Raw genomic sequence first — 24,338 nt, 5'->3', positions numbered from 1 at the left:
ACTGTTCCAGAGATAACAGCTAAGGTGAATCATTTCCCACCACCTACAGTACCAAATGATTTCAAATTCTGAAGGGACCATATTTATTTCATTGGTAGCTAGCAATTTACTCACCCAAAGATCATTATATTTATGTGTCTGTGAAATCCTCACAATAATTATACATTTGAGCTCTCTCAGAAGTGCTATATATATTCTCATTAGTCATGTACTTCCAAGGATATTATCATTTTTCCTCCAACAACCTTTGTGATGCAAGTGGAAAGGACTCTGCAGCACATGAATCTGAATTCATATAGCCTTTTTTTTTTTAAAGGTTCTAGTTTAATCAAACAGCAGGGTGGCTCATATTCACATGCAAATGCTGAAAATAGTGTTGGAGGGGAAAAAAGAACTTAAATTTTCTTTAAATGACTTCATTGTTGCATTCATTTAATAACAAACCACACAGTAGGGTAGGAGGGGGAGAACATGAAGAAAGTTTTCTTTCCATTGGAGTTTCAACAGAGGTTACAGGGATAATTTGGATGAGGTTAAATCGATTGGCTGAAATCCATACAGCCCAGTGTGCCCCTGAAAAACACTTTTATTTTTTGTCTGTGTCTAATATCTCAGTTTGGCTGAATTAGCTTGTATTAACTCAGAGCCCACTCTGAAGAGTCCTTTCCACTTTCAGGAACAGAAGGGAAGGAAGGCTGACAGGCTGCAATAGGAGAGGGGTCAGAAAATACCAGGTGCACTTATAGTGTTCTCAGTGGGTTTTGGACATTATTTTTTATTGTATTTTCAATGTTATTCTGAGTTCTGTGTTTCTGAACTGCATTCCACATTGACTATGTCACAGAATGAAAGTAACATGATGCAGAGGAACTGTGGCCAATGCAATGATCAGGCCAGTGAAATTGAAAGTGCGTGGGACTAGGCTCAGATGCTAAATCCATGAATTCTTTTACAATAAAAACATGCTTCAAAACCTCACTTTTTGTGGGCTGTGTGAACAGCCCAATAAAGCTATGCATGGTATCCTCAGAGGAAGACAAAAGTAAGGCAGGGGAAAGGTTCCCCTCACCTTTATATGGCCTTTCCCTCTTTCTTGGATACAGACTATTTTGGATTTTTAGGCCTGAACACAGTTGGTTTCAGCTTGAAGAGCCCAGCCTCAAGAGGGCAAAAAAGATAGAGATGGGTGTTTAAGGTTCTCTGGGGTGTTGCCCCATTTGTACTGCATCTTTTGTTGTTTTCTTGCTGATAGACTCACATTCTTAGGCTGGCATTAGTTCCTCCTACACTTTCTCTCTTGGATCTAACCTACACTGCAGAAATAATGCAGTTTGACACTGCTTTAACTGCCATGGCTCAGTGCTATGGGGTTCTGAGGTTTGTAGTTTTGTGAGATATTTAACTTTCTCTGTCAGAAAGCTCTGGTGCCACAACAAACTACAAATCCCAGAATTCCATAGCATTGAGCCATGGTAGTTAAAGTGATGTCAAACTGGATTATTTCTGTAATGTACATTAGTTCTATACCATGATGTTTATCACACTATACTCTTAAAGTGCTACTATTCCACTTTGACTCCTCTAGCTGCCTCCTGTTGCATTCTCAGGCATTCTAAATACTCCTCCTTAAAACTGCCAATCCCTGAATGCAACAGGAGGCAGCTAGAGGAGTCAAAATGGAATAGTAGCACTTTAAGAGTATAGTGTGATAAACATCACAACCAAAACAGATACATGGCAGAATTTTCTTTGTGAAAAGTGAGTGGAAACAATCAAAAGAGGTAGAAAGGAATTCTGAACAACCTTTGAGAAAAAGTAATTTCTAGAATCTGTAAATATGTGATCTTTCAAAGAAGCCCCAGTTTTCATTTGAGCAGTTCTCAAATGATTAGAATGGATGATCACACTATTAGCACCTGTGGCACAGAGTTTATCTTCTGATCTCCCTGGAACTGGCTGCTCCTGTTCCAGTCCCAGAAGATTATCGCACTGCGTTCTGAGAACGTTCCATATCATCACGTGATGAGAACGTTCCTGGAACGGATATTACCGCATTAGAAATCAAAACGTGATCAGAACGTGATCAGAACGGCAGTTTACCGCACTGCGATTCCTTTTTCTTGAAACCGTTCTCAGAACGGTTTGCTGTATTACGTTTTGTGGGCTGTGTTCTGATGACGTCGCCACTCAGTGGTTGGACGGCTCGGGAGAGGCGCTGCCCCCAGGAAAGAGGGAAAAGGGAGGCTTGGGCCATGGAGCTCGCCTCTCCTGAGTCCCTCGGCTTACTGAAATCCCTCACCTCCCTTCCCCATAGGAATCAATCCAAAAACGGAGTTTAAAATCTCTCCCAGATGCAGACCCAAAGGGCTCTCCTCTGCTCCTTTTAAACTCAGTTTTTGGATTGATTTCTATGGGGAAGGGAGGTGGGGGATTTCAGTAAGCCTAGGGACTCTGGCCGGGAGAGTGCTTCTCAGCCTCACTGAGAAGTCTTCCCTCCGAAGATTCTCTTGGGAGGGAAAGAAGGCAAGCCCCTATAAAACGCTGGGGCTTCATATGCTGGCATATGTTTGAAGAAAATAGGATAAAACCTATGTAACTTGATGGGCCAAGGGCAGAGTCCCCTCCTTGGCAGCCTGGGCATTAAGGGAGCTCCACGGAGGTCCCTTCAAGCGGAGGGAAAGGGAGAGGACTGGGCCAAGGGCAGAGCCCTGGCAGCTATTGCAGCTCTTTAAACCAGTTAGAAAAGAAGAGTCCTCTGCTGTCATCCCATTTCCCCTTTTTGGCAGCTTGACACCCTTTTGCTTCTGTGTGTGTGCATGTAATGTGTGCCTTCAGGTTGTGAGCTTCCCTCCCCGCTTTAACTCTTGTCTGGCTCTTTGCTATGGAATTCTGGGAGTTGTTTGCTTGCTTTTCTGTGGTGCTCCAAACAGAGGAGCTTTTGTGGGTTCCCTCTTTGAGGGAAGGAGGAGAAGGTCCTGGGCATCCCTGCCATCCCTGCCTCCTGCAGGCTGCAAGCACAGGAGCCCCGCTGGACATGACACCAGAGGCCCCCCGCAGAAGCAGCCAGACCCTCTCCCTCTTGCTCTCTGCCCTGGTCCCCTCTTCCTTGAGGGAAGGAGGAGCTCCATGGAGGTCCCTTCAAGCCGAAGGAAAGCAAGTTGCCAGGGAGGGGACTGGGCCAAGGGCAGAGCCCCGGCAGCCATAGCAGCTCTTTAAACCGGTTAGAAAAGAAGAGTCCTCTGCTGTCATCCCATTTCCCCTTTTTGGCAGCTTGACACCCTTTTGCTCCTGTGTGTGTGCATGTAATGTGTGCCTTCAGGTTGTGAGCTTCCCTCCCCGCTTTAACTCTTGTCTGGCTTTTTGCTATGGAATTCTGGGAGTTGTTTGCTTGCTTTTGTGTGGTGCTCCAAACAGAGGAGCTTTTGTGGGTTCCCTCCTGGAGGGAAGGAGGAGAAGGTCCTGGGCATCCCTGCCTCCTGCATTGTGACAGCACAGAAGCCCCACTGGACATGACACTAGAGACCCCCGGAGAAGCAGCCAGACCCTCTCCCTCTTGCTCTCTGCTCTGGTCTCTTCTTTCCCTCTCTTTCCCTGCTTTCCTCTTCTCTTCCTTGTCCCACCTTTCCTCCCTTTTTCCTCCCTTCCCTCCCTCCTTCTTTCCCCCCTCACACACACACACCTTCCCTCACTGTAGTCGCTCGCCTGCCTGCCTCCCTCCCTGCCTGTCATTCTTTCAGCCAATCAGGAGACGGAGGAATGAGGGAACGGATTTGAGAACGGATAAGAATACCGCACACACTTCTCTTGGAACGTTTTCATCACGTTTCAGCTCTCTGGGAACACATTCATATCTGTACTCTCCTGGAACACATTTGGAACACATTTAAACGTTCTGAGAACCCAATTGGAACACATACGTGCGGTATACTCAAATGCGTTCCGTTCTCATCACGTGATGAGAACGTTCTCAGAACCCATTGCGATAATCTTCCCAGTCTGCATGGATTCTGAATCCACTAAATTAGGAAAAAAACTGCCATAGGGTTTGTTTCCATAAAAATTATAAAAGGTTTAAATGTTGGGTTTTTTAATTGTTTAATCATTTATAGCAGGATTAGACAATCTGACACTCTCCAGAGGTTTTGGGCTTCAATTCTACTAAGTCCTAGCCACAGCCACCATTTCCAAGGACTATGGGTTTTGTAGACCAGACACCTGGATTGTATCAGGTTTCCTACTTATGACTTCTAAGATGTATAATAGCTGACCCAGATTAAAATAAGTAACAGAAAAGGAAGAAGAAGAGGCCGGTAAATGCTTTTAATCCGAGTTTGAACTCATATTTATAAACTCCATATTTTAGTGTACATTGTATTGATATTAAAAGCACAGTGACTGCTGGGAAGAAAAAAACCCACAACAGATTTAGATTCTAGAAAAAATATTCATCAATATAATGTATTTGCATACTGGAATCAGAAGAAGATTGATTTGCATACTTATTGATTTCAGTGTTTTTGAGTAATGATGAAACTAGAATGTATTCAGAGGATGGATCAAGATTTGGCATCACTTAAAAATAGAAAAGGTTTATATTATAGGCTTTTCAGTTATGCAAATAGGGGGATATTCACAGGCATTTTATTAGACATTAGCTGTAGCAAAGCCCCAAGAACATTGTGCTGTATACTCAGGATAATTTGGGGCCATGCTTAATACAAAATGCTGCATAACAATTACTTTCTTCTTCATTATGAATGATTTCCACTATATCACCTTGGACACAAGAACAAGCTCAAATTCCCACTGCATCTAATTTATTATTACTGCTGTAGATATTGTTTTGTGTTAGAGTGCATAAAGTATTTCTAGAAACATATTGCAAAAAAATATACAGGGGAGGAAATGGCAAAATAAAACTGCTTTCAAAGTTATTGCATTTTTATAATAGATCAGCACATTATTCCCATAGTAAAGCACTTTAAGAAAATGGGCTGGACATTTTCATCAGAAAAAGCTTTTTTTGCAAGCACATTTTATACAGACTTTGTGCTGATGACATAGTATAGATATTTAAAATAAATTACACATACGTGAGATATTCTAGTGAATAGATGCTGGTAGTTTAAAATAAAAAGGGTGGCTCAACGAATGGCTCACACTGACAGAATAGTTTTCCTGGCACAACAGAAGCAGAAGTGCTTTCCCTTGCAACTACATCATCCACATTCATTGATTTGGGCATGAGAGGAGAGGATAAGGGAAAGTCTTGCTATTTGGGAGGACAATCACACATATAATGTTAGATTTTACCAAAGGAACTCAACCCAGCCTTGCAGTTACTTGGCTAAGAATTATTTTCCTCCTAATTCCAGATGTGTGAAAGTTTATGATATAGATCTTTGGAGTGATCATAGAGCATGAAAGCCAGACTACCTTACCTTTAAGCATTCAACTAATAGTTGCAGATAGCAAGGAATGGAATACAGGATTGTGTTTCTGTGCAGAGAAGTAAATGGTCTGGTAGAGGAGGCATGGAGTGCTTTTGCCCTATCTCAAGATCCAGGACAGAGACCAAATAAGCTACCAGAGAAGGAAAGTCCTTTGCTCTGCACCCAACACAGAAATACAGGTTAATGAGGCAAGAACAGAATTCACCATTTTGCCTTTTCTGCTCCAAGGCCAGTAATTTATATGGGCTTAACCAAAATCAAATGAATCTAGAATTACGGTGCAACTCAATGTTTGTCAGCTCAGAACCCCTGAGTTCAAAGGTCTTATGCCCAAGTAAGCATGTATTGTATTGCCAGGTTATATGCCAATTCTAGGCCATGTATTTGCGCCATTTTCTTTCCCACAGATAGAATTCAAAATAACTTCTAAATAACTAACTGAAGTTCTAAACAGGAGTAAGGATCATGGAGCTGGAACTTAGTACCATTTCCCAAAACACTTTTTGTACAAGCCATCATCTTTTCATATCTCTGATCTTTATTCTTTTAAACATTGATTGGTGAAGGATACAGTTTGCTGGAGAAATTGACGGGACATTGGTTTTAGGGTGCATTTATTGACTAAACCATTTGCTCCACCTGCATATGAAAAACAAACTCAGATAAAAAGGATGTTTGTATTGTTATTCCAGTTATGACATAACTTCATTCTCTGAGTACAGAGTGGTGGACCTGGTGGCCATTTCCAAATGTGTGAATGTGTGTTACTCCTGGTATGTTGAGAGAGATAATAGACAAGTCATTTGCAGTACCAAAATTCCATTGCTGGATCGTTCACAAAATACTTGAAAACCATTGTATATAACACTCAGCCTAATTTGTATAATTAAGTATAACAGCAATAATTAAGTATAATTAAGTATAACAGCGGTGATATGCCTTCCCCTTTAAATCAGTGGAGATGATGCATTTCATATCAGACTAAATCTTTGGGCCTCACCTATTCCTTCTTGGCAAATTCCAGAAGTTTAACTTGCCAGCTCTCATGAGATCAAAGCTCACATTACTTTTCAGAGTACAAAGGGCTTCACATTACTGATCTCACTAATTATCATGGAGACTCTTATCTAATAAACATAAATCCCCAGCGACTTTCGAAATATATCAGAGTGGAAAAATGTTTAACAAGTGTAGAGTTAGCATTTGTAATCTTAGCAATCTTTTCTTGCTGTTGGAGAACACAACTAAAATTTGCCATATTCACTTGCAACATAAACCCAAGATAAACATTACAAATGTAGCAAGTATGCAATTCCTCCTTCTGTAGGAGGACCAAGATTGCCCTCTGGAGTGTGACAAACAGCATGGGGTACTTCACATATTATGTGATTGGCATGCACTTTAGTTTGGAATCTGCTTGGGGATGAAACTGTTGGCTAATGCTGTGGAAATTTTGATTCTGCAACAGACAGGCTGCTTCTATCTGCCTTGAAACAAGAAATCAATTTGTATTAATGATGCCATGCTCTTGGCTTTGCTACTGTTTAATGATGTCGCTAATTGTTTTGTGTTTCAAAATGTTGTGTAGCAGCACCCCAAGCAACTCAATAGGGGGGCCCTTTGCAAATAAAATCATCGCCATAATTATTTCAGTATTTGCTGAGAAAATGTACTAAATTATTTTGGAAGTCTTCCATAATAACTTATTTTGACACAGAATTGCCACTGTGTATTCACAGAAGAGCTTCATCTAGGAATTGGGATCATACCTACTCTCATACTGTTTACACTACCTTTAACAAAACTACAGATGCAAAATATATTAATTAAGATTTTAGTCATAAACAGGTACATATGTAATGAGAGCATAATGTAATTGGGATTCATTTTTGCTGTTTTGCGATTTTAAACCTTTATGGCTGTTGATAATCTCCAAGCTTTGTGACACCTCAGCAGGGGTGTCACCTGGTGCGCTTGTGAAAAGGAACAGCCTTCTGGTGTGTACTGCTATCCTGTCCACAGGTATACTGGGACTCCAAGAGAGTGAAGGTCTTGGAAAGGACCCAATCCAGCCATATGGGGGTGACAGGGAGGCTGGATGGGATGCTATAGGCCCATCATAGCAAACTCCTAGAGACCTCTCCCACCACCAAATGGTGCCTGGACCTCTTTGGGAGTTGTGAACAAGGTGGATAGACTGGAATAACCTAGGATGTGCATGGTCCATTTGGGTGTCTTGGTCCCTCTCCTGCTAAGTGACAAGGAGGCCAGCCTATTATCCTCAGCACCCTCATTGACTACTCATGACGGACTACTGGTCTGGTGGCTCTGAGCTGCAGAAGAACCCAAGCGTCCAAGCTTTCCCCAGCAAGAGCTCCAGGAGATCACCCAAGAATGTTGTATTGCCTTCTTGCTCCTGCATGGCCAGACCTACTACCCACATCCTTTAGTTACCTCCCAGCATTTCAAACTGGGGCGGGGGGAGAGTAAGCACATCTGTGGATTTGCAGCTATCAAAGGCTGCAAAGGTAAATTATGAATCTGGGTTTTTTTGTGAGTGTCAAGGTCTGTTAATAAAATATTGCTTTTGTATTATGGTCATCCCTTCATATTCACGGATTCTTTAAGCACAGATCCAACCATCCATGGCTTGAAAATATATTAAAATGTATAAATTCCAAAAGGTAAGGTTTGATTTTGCCATTTTATATAAGGGGCAACATTTTATCATTTTATTGTATTTAACGGGACTTCAGAATGCACAGATTTTGTTATCCATGGGGGTCATGGAATCAAACCCCAGCAGATATGCTTTTGGTTTGGGAAATATATATAAAGACTGAATTCTGACATGGTATCTGTGGTGGCAGCAGTTAATAGAGAGAGTTGGTGTATAGTAAGGATAGAAGCTGCATAATACCCCACACAAGGATCATGAAGGCATCTGGTAGGTCTCCATGGTTGGTGGCCACAGCAGTGTGACTGACGGAGGTTCTTAGATTGTCGGCAGAGGTAGGGATAAGAGAAAGCCCTCACTTTTGGTCATAACAGTAAGATTTGTGGAAGTTGTCACATATGGTGGCAGTGGAGATTTAGGAGAACTTTAAATTTAGTAGAATAAGAGGTAGGAGCATTATACCATCCATCAATCATTTAAGAAATTAAGAAGAATAGGTGAGATGCATCAACAGCAACTAGTAGACATTGGTGCCAATTCAACAAACTTGGTTAAGATAGCACTCCCATCCAAAACTGTAAAACAGAAACAAACAAACAACCACAAGACACTCTGGGGATGTGATCTGTATTTTATACACTGCTACATATCTACGATATTCTGCAATATGACATACATTTATAGAGCTTTCATGTTACAGAATAAATTAAAATTGTCAGATGTCTTTCTAACAATTGAAAGAGATACTAGATCCCACTGGATAAGTCTCCTTAGAAATATTTGGGAACCTCAATTACTAAAGCTATCCTTTATATGTAAACTAATAATGGAAGGAGTAAAGCAGGATGGGGAAAATGTTTGGCCCTTCAGATGTTGATTAATGTGACTTCCTGATCCCTCATCTCACCGTGGGTCAGGTTAAATGGGACTACTGGAAACTGGAATCCAGCATCTGGAAGGCCATAGGTTCCCCTCCCCAGGAGTAAATATTGATTTCCAAGCTGACAAATGCCCTTAAAGATAATCAAGCATACATTGTCTTTCTCCACACATCTCTTTCTGGCAAGGGGAAGACATGGGCTACACCCAATGCATAAGCATAGGCTGTTGAATAGATTGACATAAAGAAGCGTGTAGTCTAAGCTGCTACATGCTTTAAAAATCCTTTATATTTACTGGTGGGGGTATAATTTTATATTGAAAGCAACATAAAATTTCTTTTCTTTTTTTGTGTATGCTGCCCCTTTAATAACACAGCTGTATAAATCCAGCTACTCATTCAATTCCATTTGCTTTAATGCCATAAAGGTTCTTAAAATAATTTCATTAACTAGAAAAATGGGGGGAGTACAATAATCAAGGTAACATTTGCTAAACTTGAAAAAGTAAACTGTAAATTCAAACTGTAATTTCTTTTGAATACTCTTTACATTCTGTCACTTGCTCTGCAGGTAAAGGTTGCTCAGGCCCAGAGACAGAGCTTTTCTCAGGCTTGACAGAAGGTAGATTATTAGAATCTGCATAGCCTTTTGCAAACCACATGCACTCCTTCTCAGTCTCAGACTTCAAAGCAGACTTCAGAATAGACTTTTCTACATGGCTTTTGGGAAATCGCCCCACAAGCGGTGGCTTAATATTTGGATACTGGATAAATGAAGTTTGATAAATTGTACGTTGGCTAGTACAATTCATGGGTTCATGAGCCAAAAAAAAGGTAGTTCTGTGAATGCTGTTGACATGTCTCTTGTTGAAATTTCTTTAGTCCCAGCCCCTAAAAAAAGTAGAAATAAACATACACTTCAGAGTGTTTTATTTTAAATATCTAACAATAGTCTGTATTATGTTACAAAACAGTGTATGTGACAGGCTATTGATAATAGTCTATAAACATTGATATTTGGACATTATCCTTATTGATATACAGCAGAAGCAAATACACTAATACACCTGCAGCAAAAATATGTACATCACAGAAATATAGGGAGAAGGAAATAAAAGCTGGTGACACCTTTTGAAGTTGGAAAAAATATAGTTGCTTGGCTTATTCATTATGGAGTAGATACAAGAACACACTATTTATACAATTTTGTACCTGTTTCGCTTGAAATGTGTAAAGAAGTGCTGATCAATATTTCATTACCTGTAGCGTAAGGCACCCATTAAACAACTTCTTGATTTTGTAAATCAATGTTAGACTGGATGGCAATGTCTATATCATAATTAAATCATAATTAAAACTGCTTGTATGTCATTTCTGTTATCCAAATCCATCTGTTTGATCACAGACATTCAAAACACACTGCAGAAATAACCCAGTCTGAGATCACTTTAACTGCCCTGGCTCAGTGCTATGGAATTCTGGGAATTGTAGTTTATTGTGGCACCAGAGCTCTCTGATAGAGAAGGCTAAGTTTCTCACAAAACTACAGTTCCTCAAATTCCCTAGCATGTATCCAGGTTAAAGCGGTCTCAAACTGTACTTATTTCTGCAGTGTGTTTTGGACCAAAGTGACCAATCTAATGGGAACAAAACAAAGGCGGGATATAGACCACAGCTTTGCGGCGGTCTCCCACCGGCACTATTTGCTCCGCGAGGGAGCCGCAGCAGCCACACCGCGTGGCTCCCCCGCGGAGCAAAAAGGAAGCTCCATTTTGGAGCTTCTTTTTGCGGCGCCTTTATGATGTCGCGAGGTGCCGCTGGCACATTCGCGATGTCATAGGCGCCGCGACACGTCTGGACGCTATGCGTCCAGTACGTAAACATGGCGGCCCCCATGTGGAAGGGGCGCCGCCATGTTGTACGTATTCTATACGTACTAGGGTTAGGGGGGTGCAGAAGCACCGCCCCTTCCTAACCCTAGTACGTATAGAATACGTACTAAATGGAGGTTTATATCCCGCCAAAGACTGAAGTAAGGTTTGGACTTGATTCATCACATATCTCAGGCATTTCCCAAATAAACTCTTGAGATTTATTATTATTGTTCTAGAATCCAAATAACTAATTTTCTAATAGCTCATTTACTAATATAGCTAGTTATGCCCAAATGTAATATTTACACTCAGCTCTAACATCCTTTAGTTTTCCCCAGAAAATTGCTATTTTGTTTCATGAAACTTGGTATGACAAAGATTTTAGACTCAGACTTTTTTCTTCATCCATGTCATAAGTGAGATTTCTAGCATCAGCCCTGGCAACATTTGAATGATTTACTAATATGCCATAAAAGTCAACTTACAGTCGGCTCTTCTTGTACATGGATTTTTATACACGAATTTAAGCATCCACGGTTTGAAAATGTTCAAAAAAAGTATAAATTTCAAATATCAAACCTTGATTTTCCATTTTTTATAAGGGACACCATTTTGCTATGTCATTATATTTAATAGGACTTGAGCATCCACAGATTTTGTTATCCGCGGGGGATCTTGGAACCAAACCCCAGTGTATAACAAGGGTCCACTGTATACTGCCCTTGTTCTCATGTTTACAGATTCAAGGACCTGTAGTATGAATGAAATTTTGTGTAAAAGCCCAATATTAGTGTAGTAAAGAGAGAAAATTTCCAATCATTTGGCTTTGTTGAAGAAACATAACAAGAGATGGCTAAGAAGTTGTTAAACCTTAGCCTTGCATAAAGATTCAGAAGCTTGCTATATCTCTTATCTGTTTCTTTTAAGTGTCAGTTTCTCAGACAAGCCAGTCAAATAATTTGAATGTGTCTGTAATTAATTCAGCTGTCATCTGGAAAAAGGATATTTCAAAAGTGAGAAATTGGTGAATTGTAAGATGTTTAGCAGCCATAAAGAAATGGACAACCATTCTTTAAAAATAGCATAAAACTGAATACTTACAGAGTCTAAATATTCTCCTACATTCAGTAAGCAATGTCTATTGTCATGGATAGAAAATGGGAATGTATTTACTGGTTTCTAAAATGAAAAATAAGAAAAATTATGTGTGTGCAACAGAAATATAGTTATCATATTTTATGAAATCCATACAGATGTTCTTAGATGCCACATGCTCTTTTGTAAGCGTTCAGAATACAGATTGTTTACATTTTACTCTGAAGTCATAAGAGAATTTAATCTCTACCAATTATCTACACACTTACATAAGCACTCAAACTTTTGAATCAGATAAACTTTATTTATATGGAAACAAATTACTAGACCAATATCAAGATTTCTTTTAGTGACTCACTACTGAATCCACAGCTAATAAAAGCTGAACTTCAAAAGGAAACTCATAATTGACTCAACCTGAGATTTATGAGCTCAGTGCCACCCACTGAGAAGATGCTATATATTATATCAAATTACAGAACTATATGTTTAAAATGGCTAAGTCCCAAATCTAGAAAGCATGTGAACACATGTTAAATTTTATTACTTTTCGTTTCCACGTTCTGGTCCCTTGAATTAAGTAATAGCAAAGAAAACTAGTCTCTAAAGATTTTCTGTAATCCAGTCGAGTGAAAGCCAGGCCTCTCCCTCAGTCCTAACAAAATGCAAATAAAGAAGTAGGCACTTATAATGTAAGGCTCATAATTTATAATACACTTAGAGAGTACCAAATAGCCACGTATTGCATCTTCTGCTGCAAAATATTTAATTCTAAAACTTAAATAAAGAACAAACATTCAAAAAATCTAAATGCAAAACAAAGGCTCTATTGAAAATCTGTCATGAACTGAAGGGCCAGATCTACTTTGCGCCCCACACTCCCATATCCAGTTACTAATGCGATTTATGTCTAATCATATATTTCTTCTGGCACGGTTCCCATAACCACGAATGGGGAACACGTGGCTTTCCAGATGTTCTTGAAGTGCAGCTCTCATGATCTCTCATCCCTGGGTATGCTAGCTAGGGTTAAAGAGAGTTGCAGCTCCAACAACATCTAGAGGTCTACAGATCCCTCACCTTTGCCACTAAAGATAAATTCTTCCAGAATCCACATATTCTGCCGCCTACTAGAATTCTGTTTCTCATTGAGGTTTCAGGAGGTTCCTATGCAAATGCTCTTGTAGTGTTCCTCCCTCCTTGTGTAGGCAGTTCTCTCCCTTGCAAAATTGAATCCTTTCACACAGACATTAGTACAGTGATGTTGTGTTCAGTGGCTGGGTGGAAACCATAAATGGAGTTCCATGACCAAACTGAAACTGCTGTACTTTGGCCGTATCATGAGAATGCATGGCTTACTAGAAAAGACAAAGCTTAGTAAGGCAGAAGACAGTAAAAGAGTGTTACCACATTCCAGATGGATAGATTCAATCAAGAAAGCCATAGCCCTGAGTCTGCAAGACCTGAATAGAGCTGCTGAGGACAGGGCACCCTGGACATGTCTCATTCATAAGTCAAAGATGACTTGACAGAAGTTAGCAACAACAAATACCCATTCTGTAGGCTTTTCCAGATGGAAAATTTTCAGCATTCTGAACAATCATCACGAATTAGAAGGGCAAAGGTGATTTTTGTATTTAGCTGCATAAAATTGACAACATTTTCATATAATTGGAACAACTATTGCAAATACTAAGCTACAGATTGCAAACAGGTAAACTGTTTTGTGATATTCTTAACTTGGAATTGTTAGCCTAACCTTTACAGGAGTGGGAGAATGATACATTACCATAATGAAACAGATCAACAAATAATGAAAAAGGGAAAACACAAATATGGGCTACTTTAAATCTGTGCTGCACAGATTGCCTTGACTTCTGTACTTTTTTATTTGATTACAGGATTTATTAACCACTCTTCAGCCTAAGCTCTCAGAGCAGTTTATAGAGAAGTAAAACAAACAAACAAAACAATAGAATAACATACAATAAAAAGAACTACAAATCAGAAGTCACAGAAGAACAGAATAAACAGAATAGAATATAAGCATAAAACAAAATGGATTGACAGCAGCAGAATCCTATACTGTACAAGTTGATGCAGATGTAAGCCCCATTCATTTCAGTGTGGCTTATACATAGCAGCGCAACCTGAATTACATAAAACATTGTGTCCTGTAATGAAAAAATCCATAATGCAGATACTCTTTATATTAATTTTTAAAAATGGTTTTCAATCTGCTTTATGTTAATGCTTAACTCACAGCAATTGCAAGCACATTTTAGACATAGGGAAAAAGAGAAGACGGGGCTACAGAAGGGCATTAAAAAAAACTTCAGTGTAAACCCATCTGTCAATTTTGGCCACTGTTTAAAATAGGCTAGTAAGCCATTTGTCAACTGTGGTCTGATTTGGCTTTAATGGTTACTGTATTCATTCGTTTGTGTTCTTCATACAATCGAGAAATATTCCTATGAGTATTATATTCTTTTCATGACAGAGTAAAACTGGCATGTCAGAATGAGCAAGATCCCATTAGGTGGTATATGATCTCACAGGAGCACAGTTTGAGAGAGTTTGCTTCACTTCAACAATTTTGGAATAACTGCTGGAGAAGGCTTTTCTTTGGTTTAAAAGCAACCAGAAACTGGTTGTGGGTAGCAGCTGACAGCTTCTAATCTCCCCCTATGAGGAACCATTCTAACTGTGAGATTAATTAACTTGCTTGGAGGGAGCACAACAGCATTTCCTTTATTGCATTGCATTGTTCTTACTTTTGTTGCAGTCACAGAAATGATTTCAAATACAGCTGAATTTTATTGATCCATGAGTAAATTTGATACGTACATAACCTGGGATGCAAAGAATTGGGAAAATAGTTCCATATGCCCAAGGGAGATTTGTTGTTATATTAATAGAAAAGGACTCCTTGCTCTACATCACATATCTAACATTTTTTAAAAAAAACTGAAGGGACTTTCCAACACAGGTTGTTTGACATGGGGAGGGGGGAGGGCTACTTCTTTTCAAAGGAAATATTTTTTAAAAATCCTAGGCGTGTATAGCTATGTCAAGGGTCACATCTACACATCCAGCTTACCTTTGGGTTAGCCCAATCTGCAGCAATCACTGGCTAGTCTGCATGATCGCTGCACACAATGGGGAGAGTTCAGGAGAGCTATCCAAACACTTCTCCCTTTTGAACTCATCCAGGTCCAATACAGGAAAAGAGATTCCACCTCAACATTAGGAATAACTTCCTGACAGTAAGGGCTGTTCGACATTTCAAGAGTTTCAAGACAATTTTTAGATTCTGTTCTAAATACATACAGACTAGAGGTTTTTCCTAGTCTTGCAATAGCTTTTCTTCACAAGCCAGTTTTTCTGTTCATCAGTCAGTCCTTAGAATTTATGTATAAGGTGTATTTCTCATTTTCCTTCTGATGTATAAAATGGAAGTGAAGAAGAGAGAAGCCACTTAGAAACAGGAATCAAGAACAGAAAACTGCTGTGTTAAACAACTGTCTTCAACTTTTCTTAATCCACTCATTCAATAAATTTAGAAAGCAAATTTCCAGCCATTTTTTTTCTTCCAGAAATGAAGTGTTAGGAATGTGTTGATTAGAAGATATTTGGAAGGAATATTGTTTTAGGGTGGCACATAAAGAGCTTAAGATTTTACAGATGAAAAGGGAGAGAACTCAAACAGAATAAGAATCCTCAAAGAAAGACTAGAAAGGCTAGGTGCAGCTAGCCCTCTCTCCCCAGCTGACTAATCAGATCTGTAATATTTGCAAAAAGAGAAAAAAGAACTTCACAATAATCTGTCAACTAAAAAAATATCTACAATCCTTCCATTTTTTGTGATAGCCATAGACTTGTTTACACTGACGATACACACTGGACTCTCCTCAATATGTCCAGATGGTGTGCAGCCACACCCTCAGCAAAACTGCTGTTTAAGTCATTAATCCATTTTAACAGAATGCACAGTTTGCTACAGAGTTTCCTGGAAATTCTAGAGTGCCTCCAATTCTCTTGGCTGTCTGTACATCCAGATCAGGCTTGATTCAGCTTAAACCATTTTTTCAGACAGCAAATGCAGGACCATCTCTCTTACTCTGTGCTCTGCACTGCAGGAAAGGGAATGGTTCCTCTTTGGAGCTGCCATCACTGCTGTCTTGCCAGCAAAGCGGCTCCATCACTTCTTCTGAGGTCAGAATGGGGTGTTCTTGCAACCAACAAGAAGTGGGGAGAGGAGTCACCTCTGTATTGATCATGTCTGGGTGCCTTTTCTGAACTCAGCAGAAGTGACAGTGATAGCAAGGCTCTTGCCAGTGAGGTAATATCAGTGGCAGCACAGGGGACAAGTGGCTGGTCCAGTGGATCAATGCAGTGTTGATCTGACTGGCCCACAAAAAAGCAGCATTGCACCAATCTGCTTACATTAATGTAGCATCATGTATTTTGGTCATATTTTACTATTTATGTACAGGAAAGAAAGCTGATTAATCTATATGATTTAAGGAAACATTTTTGTGAGTGAAAGTTAAATTATGTTACATTAAATAATGTCATATTTCCATATACAGCTTACTTATTACAAAACTTTAAGAATTGTTATTGGCCCAAAATGCTTTCAAAAGATGTACACCCCCAAAGTGGCTGGAAGCCGCTCCGAGGCCTCCAAAGATGGCCTGAGGCTGCCAGAAAAAGGAGTGGGAAAATTCCAGCTCCTGGTAGCAGCCAGCTTGGGACCACAATGGTGGCCTGCTTTGGAAGCAGGCTGTGCAATCATTACGGTCCCAGTAGGATCGCAGCCAGAGGGACCTCTGGCCGCTCCTGACAGGCCATCAGCTTCACCCCATAGACAGCTTTGACAGCATAATGTTATCACATAATGATAGTATTAAAGCTAGCTTAATGCCTCTACAGTTCTGTGCTTTCTCAACAGCAGAAGCAAAAGCAAAATAATACTTGTGGAACACAAGTTAAAATAGTCACCCTGAAAATTATTTCTACAGTGGACCTAGGAATATTGTTGTCATAGAACAACCACGAGGATGTCACAGGCCATATTAAACAGGCATGAAAGACACCCTTCAACTGTCCTGATATGGTAAAGATAGTCCTGATTGATCTGTCCTCCCACAGGAGAAACTATGCAAAAAAACAACAAAAAAGTGGAAAAATTGCATTCAGTTGGCTCACAGAGGATGGGGGAATGGAATCTTGCCTTTCCCAGGGGGCCCAGGCAAAAGCAAACTGCTACAGCATCTCCTAGCTTATATGTTCTTCCTCATTAATAGATTTTGCCATCTTGATCACCCTTCAATGTTGCTTGGCCACAGATGTCCGGGTTTTCATTTGTGAAGTATTGGGGGCTATGTTTAATAATACAGTAATAATAATAATAATAATAATAATAATAATAATAATAATAATAATAATAATAATAATAATAGTGTAATAATAATAATACATATCCTCCAACATTTCACAAATGAAATCAGGACATCTGTGGCTAGCAACATCAGAGTGTGATCAGGATGGCAAAATCTATTAATGAGGAAGAACATGATGATGATGCTGCTGATGTGATGTGATGATGATGATGATGATGATGATGTGATGTTTAGATCCAGCATGTAGTATGTAGTATGATGTATAATATTAATCAGATCCAGAGTGTAGTATAATGACAGACAGGCTTGCATAACTGCTAGACCAGAATTAATGAAGGAAAAATAAAAAAAAAAAAAATGGCCCTATATGAGAAAATTACAATTTTATTATATGCTGCTGGACAAAAAAAGGGGGGGATGGAGAAAAAAATCATTAGGTACCCAAATGAGTAATTCTAGAATACATTTACTGTTGCGCTGTAGTATATGCAAGTAATAATGCTTAAAAATGCACAAGATCTTAGCAAGATTTAAACTATGGGCACACATTATAATTTTTTTTAAATGAAGTGACTTAGTTTTTTACTTATTGTATTTAATTAGACTAGCACAAAATTAAGCAATCGCAAAAGTGCATGGGCTAAATTGACACAAAAAACTCAAGAAAATTTAGGTACCTTCTCCCGAACTTTATACATCTGGGGCAATCTGTTGTCAATTTGAGAGTTGCTTCTGGATTTAATATCTGTTTTTGCATAGTGGCTGTAAGAGATTCGGGGAATATTTGAGGTTTTCATGCTGTGAAAACAAAAAATAAATATTAAGAAAAGCACAGACAAAAGAAAAACATAATTCAAAGGCAAGACTTGATTTTGTATTATTTGTATTACAGCAACACCTAGAGGCTTTATTAGAAGCAGGATTTGACTATATTTTTTACTAATTTTCACCCATAAACAGAAGAAAATCAATAGGAAACATCCATGCTTCCAGAGTTTATGTAGTATGTCAATAATATAACTGGATGAAAAGATAAAAGTCACAAAAGTGTAATAACAAATAGCAACATGTTCAAGCCCTACGATGGCCATTATGGAAACCGCTGAAGTTAGTAGGAAAGAAGTCTTAACAACACAAAAAACAGTTTCTTCTGAAGGTAAGAGCATCAACTTTACCAGAAATGCTGTTGCATTTTATTGTACGGGCTGTTCTGAGCTTCAGGATGAAACAGAGAATCTCAGAGCCTGAAAACAGCTTTTTAAAAATTAAATACTATGGAATTCTGGGATCTGTAGTTTCGTGAGATATTTGGTGAGAGAGCTCTGGTGCCCCACCCAACTACAAATTCCAGAATTCCATATTATTTTATTATTAACCTTTATTTATGAAGCGCTGTAATTTACACAGCGCTGTACATGCAATCTTTTTAGTTAGACGGTTTCCCTGCCCTCAGGCTTACAAGCTAAAAAGACATGACACAGAAGGAGAAGGAGTGGTGACGGGAAAGGGAAAGAGGTCCAGCAGTCCTCTCAACCTCGAAGCCTGGACCAAGGCAGATGGACGAGGGAGGGCTTGGCTTCAAATGGACTGAGCCATGGAAGTTAAAGCGGTGTCAAACGCTTTATTTTGTAGTGTGGCAGCAGCCTATATAACAATCCAATTATTTCATAATATATTTACATCCTGTACTCCTTCCAAGAAATTCAGGGTAGCATACCTTTTTCTCCCTCCCTTCCATTCTCTCATAGCTCTGTGAGTAGGTTAGGCTGAGAGAAAGACTGGACCAAGGTTATTCACTTAACTTTGAGGATGTGGACATCCAAATTCAAATCACTCTGGCTGCATCTACACGCAGAAATAATCCAGTTTGACACCACTTTAACTGCCATGGCTCGTGCTATGGAATGATAGGAATTTAGTTTTGTGGAGACATTCAGCCTGTTTGTTGGAGAGCTCTGGTGCCACACAAACTACAAATCCCGGGCTTCCAGAGGATGGAGCTATTGCAGTTAAAGTGGTTTCAAACTGATTATTTCTACAGTGCGATTCAGCCTTCATTTAAGTGCAGCTGCAGCCTACATCATATAGGCTAGTAATAGGGATAAATAATGGATTTTTACCTTAGATAATAAACAAATAACATGGAAATTACTCCTCCCATCCAGGCTCACACAGGCGGTTTAGACCGCCAAATAGTACGTATACAATACGTACTAGGGTTAGGAAGGGGCGGTGCTTCCGCACCCCCCTAACCCTAGTACGTATTGAATACGTACAAGATGGCGGCGCCCTGTTCATACGGGCGCCGCCATCTTTACGTATGCGCACAGCGTCCAGACGTGTCGTGCCGCTTGTGACGTAGCGAGCGCGCCCCTGGCGCCTCGCACGTCGCAAACGCGACGCTAAAAGAAGCTCCATTTTGGAGCTTCTTTTTTCGGTCCGCGCGGGAGTCGGGCCGTCTGAAGGCTCCGGCTCCCCCACGGACCTATTGGCGGCGGCGGCAGACCGCCGCAAAGCGGCGGTCTGTACCCCCCACAGTGTGTGTATGTTGTGTGTATATATATATTAGTCTGTGTGTGTGTGTATACACACACAATATATTATATAATATATACACACACACACACACACACCCACACAACACACACCCCATTCACTTCCATGCCAGCATTCTCTGAAGATGCCAACCACAGATGATGGTGAAACGTCAGAAACAAACACTTCTAGAACATGCCCACATAGTCCAAAAAACCCACTGAATACACCACAAAAAAAACCTTTCTTAGTTTGGAAACAAAGTGATAATTTTCAGATTACCGGTGTGACAGGACCAATACAGTATTACCTGGTGCAGGCTGACCGAACAGCCATGTTTGAAACAGTACACTGATGTAAGTAAAAATAAGTTATTGATGGCGGTTGCAACCTGTTCCTTATTTAAGCAAACAGCTGCTTCAGTTTATGACACAAGAAGTACAGTGGGCCTTGGCTTAGGTTTGGTTCTAGGATCTGCTGTAACCAAAAGCCATGGATGTCTCAGTCCCATTATAACTGGTCTAAATTATATACAGTGTTCCTAACCTTGCTCCTCCAGATGTTTGGAACTTCAGCTCCCAGAATTCCTGATTGTTGACCAAATTGGCTAGGTCAATTTGGGAGCAGAGTCAAAACACCGGAGGAACAAAGTTTGAAGAACACTAGTCCAGTAAGATGGTATCTCTTATATAAAATGGCAAACAAGGTTTGTGTGTGGAATTTATATTTTTGGATATTTTCATGCTGTGGATAGTTGAATCCATGATAAAAATGTGGAATGGAGGACTGCTGTTTACAAGGGACAGATGGCAAGACTAGATATGATGCTATTTGTTTGTCCCTCACAGATCCATCTTCAGGTTAGCTTTCTCCTCTCCCACCGGACTCAACAACTACTCAGAGGTTCTTTCTGAAAGATCACCTACCCAGATGCCATCCCTTGCTGTGTTGGGGTTAGCCCGCTTCCTTGGGCATAGTCCACAATGAAACCACACTCAGGCTCTTCCTACAGTCCTTGTCACATGGAGCCTCACTCTCCAAGTGACCGGGAGGGAAAGGTGTTCCTCTGCCCGTGGCCTCTGAATGAGGTGGAGGAGACCCTGGTTGCCATGGTCGCCACTACATCCTTTTCCGCATGTTCTGGAGGGCATTCCAGAACCTTTGGGTTGGCCCCTCCCACTGGGTGGCAAGCAGGGACTGTCATGTTGATCCTCTCCATATTGGTCTCCTAGTGGGCTTGTGGACCATGTTTAACTTTGTATAGGGGCCTGGGGTCCGCCGGGATTGGGTTCCAGGACCCACCAGGATACTAAATCCATGGATGCTCAAGTCTTTAAACACAGTGGAGTAAGGAAATGGTGTTTCTTTACAAAATGGCAAATATATACGGGTGTGTGTGGTGGTATTATACACACACACACACAATCCCTCCCAATTCGTGGACTCATTCATGGAGGCAAGCGGGAGGGACAAAATGGCAGTGGCTGGAGCACACCGCCTTGAATCAATTGCCACTTGATATCAGCTTTTTCTGGATTTGCATGGATCTCCTGCAAATCGGGAGGGATGACAGTGGGCAACACACTGTGGGCACAAGTTGCTCTGAGGTCAGAACAAGGCATCAAGCCTCATTTTGAGCTCAGAGCAACTCACACCCGCAGGACAGGGATGCTGCAGGGACTGTGTGGGAAGGGAGTTAGCAGTTGTCACCATGTTTTCTGGAAAACCTTGAGCAAAAGGCAAGTCTTTTAATGCAGGACACGGGGTGGAAACCCAAATCAGTCTGGGCACTGTAAAAACTGCTGAGACCAGATTTGGGGTTTAGGACTAGCATAATAATAAACAGCAGACAGAGCTGGCGCGGGGGGGGGGGGGATTCACTTCCCGGCATGTTTCCCAGCCTTCCATATCTCCCAACTGAGTTCAGTAGGCTTCCTAGACTGTTTTCAGGCCTGGTGGGGGGAGTCTTCACAAAAATTAAGGATTAAGTCTTTTTCAAAAAGATAATGGTAGAAAATGACACTATGAAGTGTAGCTTTTCTTCTTGTTAGAAAAACATGGTTATTACAAATGAAACAGAGTCCTTTCCTGCTGTTTCTGTCGTCCTGATTTGTGAGGATACATTCTAAATGGGTGGTTGTAAAAAGGAACTTGTCAATTTTGGACCTGAAGGACTAGTAAATATATGCTAGATAAAAATGTTGCCCTTCCTAGTTGCAATGTCAGTGTGAGCTATGTGATCAACAATCAGACGTCTAAGTGAATACACCCCATTCACAGGGTGAATGATCCATGCGTTCACAGGAAAATAGAGAGATCCCAGTAAAAAGCCAAGAAAATACCTGAAGAGCTACATGTTTGCAACCTTTGTAAATAGCAATAGCACAAGTACATTTCTATACCACTTATCAGTGCACTTAAGCACTCCCTAAGCAGTTTACAAAGTGTAAGCTAATTGTCTCCACAAACTGGGTACTCATTTTAGTGAGCTCGGAAGGATGCAAGCCTGAGTCAAGCTTGAGCCCTTGGCTGGTAATGAACTAGCAACCTTATGGTTTGTGAGTGAGTGGCTGCAGTCAGGCATTTAAACACTGTGCCACCAGTGCAATAATGCAATGGAAGGGGGCTAGTGCAGTTGCTATTGTGTTTTTGAGGGAGGGCACCATCAGAAATTCATGGGCTCCCTCCTTGGCGTCTGGGCCCCAGATGCGTGAAATCCTTCCCCTCATAGGCCCTTCCATTCTTCACACACCCCTTCTAAAAGTCTCAGGCTTACTTCTGGGATTTCACTGACAGATCTGCAAGACTTTAATGCCTGTGTGTGCACTATCCAAAGAAACTGCTAGGTTTTCCATTTACACACTGAAGGCTCCAATTCCAACACTCTAAGGAATCCTGGGTTTGACGACGACACATTGGCATGCAACAGATTTTGGAAAAACTGAAAGTCTAGAACTGTAGCAACACTTCAGTTGCAAGCAGATGTTTATTTCCGTTATCACATTGGAAGGTAGTTATATTCTAAACATTGCCGTTGATGTGCCTCCAAGTCCACTCTGACCTACAGAAACTCTTGGAGTTTTCTTGGCAAGATTTTATCAGTGAGGTTTGCCATTGCCTGCCTCCTAGGGTGAGGTGTGTGAATTGCTCAGGTCACCTAGGAGATTATCGCCACTGCGTTCTGAGAACTTCCATATCCTCCGTGATGAAAAAGTTCCTGGAACAGATATTACCGCCTTAGAAATCAAAACGTGATCAGAACGGGTACAGAACGGCAGTTTACCGCAAGCGATTCCTTTTTCTTGAAACGTTCCAGAACGGTTTGCTGTATTAAGTTTGTGGGTGTCTTCTGATGACGTCGCCAATCAGTGGTTGGAAGGCTCGGGAGAGGCGCTGCCCCCAAGGAAAGAGGAAAAGGGGCTGGGCCATGGAGCTCGCCTCTCCTGAGTCCCTCGGCTTACTGAAATCCCTCACTCCCTTCCCCATAGGAATCAACCCAAAACGGAGTTTTAAAAGAGCAGTGAGCCCTATGGGTCTTCATCTGGGGGGAGCAGAGAGGATGCTTGGCTAGGGGTTATCCTGCACTATCCTCCTTCCTCTTTCCCCATAGGAAAGAATCCAAAAAGGAGCTTAAAGAGCAGTGGAGGCTTGTCTTCATCTGGGGGAGCAGCGGTAAGAGGAGCTTGGCTATGGGTGTGTCCTGACCATCTCTCTCTCCCTTTTCTCCCATAGGAAAGAATCCAAAAACGAGCTTAAAGAGCGTGAGCCCTATGGGTCTTCATCTGGGGGAGCAGAGGTGCTGGCTATGGGGTTGTCTGCCATACTCTCCCTCTCCTCTTCCCCATTGGAAAGAATCCAAAAACGGAGCTTAAAGGAGATGAGCCCTATGGTCTTCATCTGGGGGGAGCAGAGGATGCTTGGCTATGGGTTATCCTGCTATCTCTCCCTCTCTCCTCTTTCCCTAGGAAGAATCCAAAACGGAGCTTAAAGAGCAGTGAACCCTCATGGGTCTTCATCTGGGGGGAGCAGAGGATGCTTGGCTAGGGGTTGTCTGCCCATCTCTCCCTCTCCCTCTTCCCCATAGGAAGAATCCCAAACGGGGCTTAAAGAGCAGTGAGCTATGGTTTCTTCTGGGGGGAGCAGAGGATGTGGCTAGGGTTGTCCTGCCATCTCTCCCTTCCCCTTTCCCCATAGGAAAGAATCCAAAAACGGAGCTTAAGAGCAGTGAGCCCTAGGGTCTCATCTGGGGGAAAGAGGATGTGGCTATGGGGTTGTCTGCCTCTCTCCCTCTCCCCTCTTTCCCCATAGGAAAGAATCCAAAACGGAGCTTAAAGAGATGAGCCCTATGGGTCTTCATCTGGGGGGAGCAGAGGAGCTGCTATGGGGTTGTCTGCCATCTCTCCCTCTCCCTCTTTCCCC

The 24,338-nt window shown here is 41.1% G+C and overlaps 1 protein-coding gene across 1 annotated transcript; it reads right to left on the bottom strand.

Annotated features, from left to right (window-relative positions):
- Positions 1 to 9,153: 9,153 nt before the first annotated feature.
- On the bottom strand, positions 9,154 to 18,184 carry TEX36 (testis expressed 36). The gene is given in 4 exon segments (XM_042456567.1): positions 9,154 to 9,843; positions 9,845 to 9,901; positions 11,986 to 12,063; positions 18,062 to 18,184. Coding segments are annotated over 4 exon segments (570 nt in total). The 5' UTR covers positions 18,182 to 18,184; the 3' UTR covers positions 9,154 to 9,528.
- Positions 18,185 to 24,338: the final 6,154 nt, after the last annotated feature.

This window comes from Sceloporus undulatus, chromosome 3 (genome assembly GCF_019175285.1).
Source record: "Sceloporus undulatus isolate JIND9_A2432 ecotype Alabama chromosome 3, SceUnd_v1.1, whole genome shotgun sequence".
NCBI classification, from domain to species: domain Eukaryota; kingdom Metazoa; phylum Chordata; class Lepidosauria; order Squamata; family Phrynosomatidae; genus Sceloporus; species Sceloporus undulatus.
The sequence above is the reverse complement of the archived record's forward strand: the minus strand, read 5'-3'. Positions and strand labels throughout refer to the sequence as shown.